At 43.5% G+C, this 8,653-nt stretch overlaps 1 protein-coding gene across 1 annotated transcript; it reads left to right on the forward strand.

Moving 5' to 3' along the window:
* The first annotated feature begins 655 nt into the window (after positions 1 to 655).
* Positions 656 to 6,037, forward strand: RPL14 (ribosomal protein L14). Its single transcript, XM_084621976.1, has 6 exons — positions 656 to 809; positions 1,801 to 1,902; positions 3,664 to 3,758; positions 4,646 to 4,745; positions 5,201 to 5,254; positions 5,939 to 6,037. Exons 1-6 carry the CDS (start codon positions 807 to 809, stop codon positions 5,999 to 6,001), a joined length of 417 nt encoding a protein of 138 aa, XP_084478102.1. The 5' UTR covers positions 656 to 806; the 3' UTR covers positions 6,002 to 6,037.
* Positions 6,038 to 8,653: the final 2,616 nt, after the last annotated feature.

Here is an 8,653-nt window from a genome sequence, read left to right on the forward strand (position 1 = left end):
GAATCTGGCTTGGGATTTTTTCTCATTTAAGCACCAGTTTCTCGGCAGGGCTGACTCCATGCTGAGACAACTGGTGAATGAAAGCAAAGACACTTGTTTAACGGGGGACTAATAAGATCAACTATCCTCTCGCACTGCAAAGGGAACCCCCCCCCCCACACACACAAACCAGCCAACGGCCCATGGGCAGCAAACGCACGGGCTGGCACAGCATCACTACGGGACATGCACCCTGTGTCCGCGCCCCGGCCCCGGCCCCGGCCCCGGCCCGCTGCCCGGCACCAGCTCTGGGCGCACCCCGCTCTGCGAACTCCAGCCCAGGCCCGGCCGGCTCCAGGCAGGACCCGCGCGCCCGCTGTTCCGCTCCGCGACAGGGCGCGCGCACGGAGCCGCCAGCCTCTCACGCATGCGCATCACAGTCGGGCCGCGAGCGAGACACTCCCAAAACAAGACCGCTTACTACGCATGCGCATTGGTGAGGCCGCATTCTCGCCCCTTCCGCGCCCGGCGTGCTTGCCACGCATGCGTTGAAAAGGATGAGGTTAAAAAAACTCGACCCGCCCACCTCGACCGTGTGGCACGCATGCCTATTGGAGGAGGGGCGGAAACGATTCCCTTCGACAACCCCCGGGAGCGCCTGGCGTGCATGCGCACTTAGTGAGGCAACTCCCACAAGGAGCATGCGCATCTGGAGGGCGAGCTTGCGCCCGCCTTCTCCAGCGCGGGTGCATGCGCAGTAGAGGATCGGAAGCGGCGTCCGGGCGCGGCGGAAGCGGCTCGCTCCTTTCTGCTCGCGGGCGGCCATCATGGTGAGTGCGTGCGGCCGCGGCCTCCGCCACCAGCCCGGGATTCCGCCCCTCCCCCCCCCCAGCCCGGCGCGGTGGGAGCCGGGCCCGGCAGGGCGCTGAGCCGCCCCCTCCCAGCGACCGGAGCGGGGCCGGGGCCGGGGCGTGGGGACCCCGGGCGGGACCCCACTCGGGGAATGTGTTCTGCGGAGCGGGGCTCGGCCACGTCTCCATTGGCGCCTGCTGCCCCCCATCCCCGAGGGGGGCCTAAAGCTCCGGTCCATTGGCGGCCTCACGGGCCGGGCCCCCAGTCGCTTGGCTGGCGGGGCCGATGGTCGGGCGAAGGCGCTGGGCCGGGCTGCCGTTGCCAGATTTTGCACAACCTGCCGCCCCCGGCCTGTCACGCTGGAAGCGAGCGTGCGTCTCCCGCGCCACCTTGGACCGGCACCGTCAGCGCTGAGTTTATAGCCAGATTAACACACTCCCCCGACACACACGCCCCCACGCGCGCCCACACCCAGCCGTAAACTCTGAGGGGGCATATTCCACCCCCGGCCCTTCGTGTGGTGCCTGCCACCGAGCTGGTCCCACCCCCCGGCGACCAGTCCTTGCCTCCCATCCTTAGCGATAGGATATATTACTCCCCTAGCAGGGGAGGGAAATGCGGGGTGCAGTTGGCTTGGAGTATGATTGACTCCTGCCTGAAATGCAAGTGAAATTGTGGGCCACATCTGTCTGTCTCCTGGTTTCCCTTCTCCTGGAGGGGCCTCTTCTGTCTTACCTGAGCCTACCTCTAATGAGGGATTTTCAAATGACATGTACAATAGAAACACAAGACAAGAAGGAATCGCTGCATTTTCTGAATTCTAAACTGAAACTGGTCTGAATGTGCTAGATCTTCTGTCCCATGGGGCAAAACAGCCCCTGCAATTGAAGGTTTTGTAGATAGCAATTTCTGGTTTTGGTCATATTACTTGTGTGCACACTCTTAATTTCAGTAAATCATTTCTTCCAGGTGTTCAAACGTTACGTTGAGATTGGCCGAGTTGCCTACATCTCCTTTGGGCCACATGCTGGCAAGCTGGTGGCAATTGTGGATGTTATTGACCAGAACAGGGTAAGCTTAGAGACCTTTAGTCTTTCCCCTCCCCAATTCTTTCATCCTCTATTTTAAAGGTATTTTTTTGTACAATATTGATTAAAATACTTCAGTTTTCTATATATCAGTTTTTCCAAGGGGTTTACAGTGTTAAGGAAAATGGAATACAAATACTCATGTGCACTTAAGGTTTTAAAAATTAATCTTTGTATGGAAACTCTTGTAAGGTTCCAAAAAGTTAATTTTTCAAACAGTTATGTTTCCCCTCTCAGGATCAATAGTAAGGATTAGAAGGAAGGTCCTCTAGTGGATCAGTAACTGGTTAAAAAACAGAAAACAAAGGATAGGAATAAATGGATAGTTTTCAGAATGGAGAGAGGTAAATAGTGGTGTCTCCCAGGGATCTGTAGTGGGATAGTTAAGTGCAAAATAGACTGCGAGGAGTTACAAAGGAGTCTCAAAACTGGGCAACAAAATGGTAGATGAAATTGAATGTTGATAATTACAGCGTAATGCATATTGGAAAACATAATCCCAACTATACATTCAAAATGATGGGGTCTAAATTAGCTGTTACCACTCAGGAAAGAGAGCTTGGAGTCATTGTGGATAGTTCTCTGAAAACATCCACTCAATGTGCAGCGGCAGTCAAAAAAGCTAACAATGTTAGGAACCATAAGGAAAGGGATAGATAATAAGACAGTAAATACCATGTCATTATATAAATCCATGATACACCCACACCTTGAATACAGTGCAGTTCTGGTTGCCCCATCTCAAAAAGGATATTAGAATTGGAAAACGTAATCGAAGAGCAACAAAAATGATGAGGAGTATGGCTCATAAGAACATACTACTTCACACAGTGTACAGTCAATCTGTGGAACTCGTTGCCAGGAGATGTTGTGAAGGTCAAAAGTATAACTTGGTTAAAAAAAGAACTCTAGATATGTTCCATGGAGAATACCAATGGCTATTAGCCAAGACGGTCAGGGATGCAACCCTATGCTTTGGGTGTCCCTAGCTTCTGACTTGCAGCTTCTGGCAGATAGGATGGATTGCTCAATAAATTGCCCTGTTCTGTTCATTCCCTCTGAAGTACCTGGCATTGGTCACTGTCAGAAGACAGGATACTGGGCTAGATGGATCATTCATTGGTCTGGGCTTGTATGGCCATTGTTGCATTCATATCTTTCTAACAGGAGCTGAATACCTATATTGGATTCTTGTGATTGGCAGAGGGACACTGCCTCCAAACACCTCATCACAGTTTCTGCTCTTCTTTTTTTAATTTTCCTGTCTTTTATTTGTACTCATTTTCTTTAACTTTTTGCTTCCTGAGTCTCCCTGCTCATCAACTGAGCCTGTAGTCATATATAAAATGAACTGTTCCTTCTTGCATTAGGGAGGGGGAAGTTACACAGAAGTGTTCTGCACCTTTAGTTGCACCTGTGGGAGAACATGCATGGATGAGGGAAAGGGGATGCATCTGAGATTATGAAAGTTTCCCAGTCCAAACTCTTTCCTTTGTCTCCATTGGCCTTCTGTGTTGGGGAAATAATGCTTTAAATAAATGCCAGTTGATCTTGCCATAGAGTTTGGATAGTTTACTCTACTCTCGTTATGTTCTCCAGTGTTCCAAATGCATAGTGCTCTCTTCCAGTTTGTAACACTTTCTTCATGTTGATGGGTCACAGTTTATTTGGAAGTAACTTTCTGTAGTCTGTCATGGTATATTGGAAAAATGTTAGTGAACCCATTCAGTCACTCTTGTTCTAGGCGCTGGTTGATGGCCCCTGCAGTGGTGTAAGAAGGCAGGCTATGCCCTTCAAGTGCATGCAGCTAACCGATTTTGTACTCAAATTCCCACACAGGTGAGTTGTCCTTCCTTTTGGGCTGTGCAAAAGGTACTGACTGTTTAAACCTGACTTAATGTGAAGCTAATTTACATTGTTTTTGATTTGGTGGAATTTTGTTTCTACATTTTAGAAAAGATATGGATATATAGGTGTTTTCTTAAGTTATCCCTAGGGTCTAAATTTCAGAACTAATCATCTTTTATAATGTACTAAGTGATTTAATGTGTGTGCTGTTAAGACCTGGCAGACCATATGATCATGGTTAAATGTATTGGATTCATTGCTATGAGTAGCAGATTTGACTGAGGCAGATACTGGCCTGTATTACATACAAGGAAAAATTCTAAATGAATCACAGTAATGCATAACTTCATGCGTTGTCTCCTAAACAATAGACTATGGCTACATATTCAAAGTGAAGTATTCAAGATTTTCTTTATTTGGAGAACTATGTACCTTATATGTCGGTGGATTGAATTCCAAGTCTTTTCTCTCCAGCTTTTGTGATACATAAAATCACTAAGCCACAATCACTATTGGGTACAACTATGAGACCTACTATGCTGATAAAGCTTCCATAACTTTGAACTCATAATTTCTGTTTTTTACTAACCATTTTAGATGAATGCCAGGAGAATAGTATCCCAGTGCATTTTTCTAGATTGCCCCTCCCTTCAGTCCTAACTGCCAACACCAGAAAGAAGTTTAGTATACTTTTACAGGACTTTGATTACATTTGCTGTGTGTTTAGCACCTTTGACATGTACTAAAGATGTAACCTGTCTACTTGGTGTTTGACTTCACTTATTTAAAATTGAAAGCTGGAGCAGCACCAAAGGAATTGATTTGTGTATGATGATGATGCAAATAATATTTATATGAGATTGTTTGTTTAAATGCAGTGCTCGTCAGAAGCATGTGCGAGTTGCCTGGGAGAAAGAAAATATTAATGAAAAATGGATAGGTACAAGGTGGGCAAAGAAGATTGAAGCCAGAGAAAAGGTATGTTTGATCTGCAGTGTGATATAAAATACTCAACACTGCACTTAGCATGTTACTAAAGTTGTCAAATACAATCTAGTAGAAAAGTTGAGATTAAGTTTGCAGAGTAAGACTAAAGGCAGAGAAAACATGGGTTGTCAAGTTGTAAAGTAAGTTGTGTTATTGAAAACCAAATGGTTTTACCACTAAATTTAATCATCTATTTTTCTGCTTTGCCATCTCTACAAAATGTTTTTTGCCTATTGTCTGCATCATCTGATACTTCCCAGCTATGGAGATAAATGACATGTACACTGATTTGTAAAACCACCACTAAAATGAATTTACAAAGTTCTTTTGAGTTGTCTGGTTGAAAAGCGCAAAATATTTTTTTTTGCAAAGTTACATTTAACTAAGAAATTAAACACTGAAGATTTCAGTTACCTTTTAACTGAAGTGCAAATTTTCTTCAACAGAAAGCCAAGATGACAGACTTTGATCGCTACAAGGTCATGAAGGCAAAGAAAATGGTAAGTGGTTAAATGTATAGCTGTCTTTGGATAGTTGATTTGTGGTGTGTTACAAACAAATATAGCTCTTTATTCTGAATCAGATTCAAATACATAATTCCTTATACTAATTTTTCTGTTCTTTTTGGAATCAGACTTGCAGAAAACTAGAGAAGCAATATAAATTTGACCTTTGAGTTCACTGATGCTTGTTCATCACTGTTTTTCTTTTGAAACACTTACTTCAAGTTCAGTCTATATTTCTCTCTTTTAAGTCCATGCTAGCCTTCAAGGCTATGTACCAGACATCTCTGCAGTTGAGAACTGAAGTTGTCTCCAAAATTCATTGATCCTTTGTGAGGGATTGCTCTTGACAATATGAAACGTTACTTTTCCTCTTTTTCTCAGAGCTACGTATTGCTGTAATAGCAATGCTGCCAACCTGTGAAAAAATAAACTGACTAGGAGTCTCACCCAGACTTGTAGCAGTCCTTTGCCACTTGAGCCATCGAAGTTTCTGAAATATGTCACGCCACTATATATAGTGCATGTGATATCTTTCTGCAATTTCAGTAAAACCTACATCTGCTGAACAAACAGTGATTATGCTAAAAGGAGAGAATTTGAAAGTCATGAGTAGCACAGATTGTTCATTTGCTGCTCTTATGAGACTTAATGTTACAAAATTATTCCTTTAATTTACAGAGGAACAGGATCATCAAGCATGAAGTAAAGAAGCTCCAGAAGCAATCTTCCAAAAAAGCATAAACTGTCAGTAGTCAAATAAAGTTCCAGTTTACTATACATTTAGTGTCTGTCTTTGTGTTGTAATATTTACAAATATTAAGGTAATGTATATAGATCACTTAGGGTCTTACCCAACAATAAGTAGCTACCTGAGCAATTTACATTGCTATGAGTTGGCGGTGCTCAACACATCACAAGAGCAGGCCCTAAACCAGCAATGAGAAATGAGTGCGTTACTGCTCGCTTTTCATGTGCTTCTGGACTACAGTACCTATAATGTTGCATACCCAAGTTAATAGTAAATAGCCATTAAAATCCTCAAATATATTTTATAGCAATTTGCTATGGAAAAAATGTAGCATTGATGAAGCTACTTTACAAAAAATCATACTTGAAACACAGGATTATTGAAGTAGGGTATGATCTTTCTGTACAAATCCAGGGTGTAGGTTAAAGTGCGACGTTGTCTCTGTATGAAGCAAGAAACAATCCATGCCCTGCAGAATTTAAAACCTGTGTAAGTGCTAATGTTTTGCATTCTTTTTAAAGGCTCAGACAAATAAGAACTATTCATGGTTAAATTCTATTCTAAAATACATCCTGCTTCAAAATTTACTTCCACTACTCTTCTAAATGGTGTAGCTCTGTCCTCAAATACTTCAGAATTCTAGGCATGTCTAGTGACAAGATAAACCCTTGTCCTGTGTGGCAGAATTTTATACTGAATAAAATCATGTTATAAGGTAAACACTTCTGGAAACTATTTAAAGAGACACTAATTTAAAATCTAGTTGCTTAAAGTTAAATGTGTTTTCTGTTACTACAATTGTCCATTAGGCTATTTGTCATACAGGACCATTTTCTTAATCTTAATTTTTTCTCTCCTATTGATGTAGAAAAAGCATGTACAAACAAGAGAAACTAAGGACTATGCGGGGGGGGGGAGGAATGAAATTGCCTATATATTGAAGAATTGACTTTTCCCTGTAATGTTGTAGTTTTAATTAAAAAAAAACAAACAGGTAAATGATTTTTGTGTTTTGTCCATTTTAATGGTAATTGAAATGCGTACTGAAGGCATCTGTTTGGTCTACTACAACGGTTGCAGTTTATCAGTGCTTACTAGGTCATCAATGGGAAAGATTAACAGCTGCAGAGGAACAATTGAAAGAACTATCTCCCAGGTTATTAGCTATTCTGTAACCATCCAGGATGTGTAACAATTAGCATATACCCAAATCACAACCCTTAGAATTTGTTCAGTGCTTATACTGGAACATAGGGCTGCATTTTGCATAAGTCTTCAATTCACAACATTGGTTTAATTTTTTCCCCTTTATTAAAATACCAGTGAAGAGCTAAACAGCCATTAATGTTTTCCAAAGACTGATTCTAATGTGGAAATACCTGCTGTTAACTCTACTGTGGCAAAGCTGCTGTGACAGTGGGAGGAAGGCTGGTCCAGTGGGTACGGTGCTAGCCTGGCAATTGAGACCCAGATTCAATTTCTTGTTCCATCAGACTTTGTGACTTTCACTAAGGCCCATGATGGCAGCACAGCTATGGTACTGTAGTGGTATAGTGTAGATGCTTCCTACGTCCATGGAAGAGTTTTTCTTTCTACATAGAGTAATCCACCTCTCGAAGAGGCGGTAGCTAGGTGGACAGAACAATTCTTTTGTCAACTAGCCGCTTATAGATTCATAGATATTAAGGTCAGAAGGGACCATTATGATCTAGTGTGACCTCCTGCACAATGCAGGCCACAGAATCTCACACACTCCTGTGAAAAACCTCTCACCTATGTCTGAGCTATTGAGGTCCTCAAATGGTGGTTTAAAGATTTCAAGGAGCAGAGAATCCTCCAGCAAGTGACTTGTGCCCCATGCTACAGAGGAAGGCGAAAAACCTCCAGGGCCTCTTCCAATCTGCCCTGGAGGAAAATTCCTTCCCGACCCCAAATATGGCGATCAGCTAAACCCTGGGCATATGGGCAAGATTCACCAGCCAGATACCCAGGAAAGAATTCTCTGTAGTAACTCAGATCCCACCACATCTAACATCCCATCACAGGCCATTGGGCCTATTTATCATGAATATTTAAAGATCAATTAATTGCCAAAATCATGTTATCCCATCATACCATCTCCTCCATAAACTTATCGAGTCTTGTACGTTAGGGATTAGTTAGGTTGACCTATGTTGCACAGGATGTGAAATTTTTCACAGCCCTGAATGACTTAGCTAGGGTGAACTAATTTTTAAGTGTAGACCAGCCTTGAGTCTGCGAGCCTCAGTTCCGTAGCTGTAAAGTGGTGATACAGCATTTTCTTCCAGGGATGTTGAGGATCAATACATTAAAGATTGTGAGGCACTATGGTAATGGGGGCCATAAAGTACCTTAGATAAGGTACTTAGCGTACACCTAAACTGCCAAAAAACACCCCCAAACTGCAGCAGCGAGTCTGAGCCCCAGTGAACTGACTTGGGATTGTGCTATGGGCTATAAATAGTAAATGTTTGGGCTCATGTGAGATCCCAGGCTCTGAGACCCTCCACGCTGGCCGGGTTTCAGAGCCAGGGCTCCAGCCTGAGCCTGAACAACACCACTGCTATTTTTAGCCCTATGCTGCAATTCCCATGAGCCTGAGTCAGTTACCTGGGCTCTGAGGC

The sequence above is a fragment of the Lepidochelys olivacea genome, assembly GCF_965140295.1.
Source record: "Lepidochelys olivacea isolate rLepOli2 genome assembly, chromosome: 2".
NCBI lineage: Eukaryota > Metazoa > Chordata > Testudines > Cheloniidae > Lepidochelys > Lepidochelys olivacea.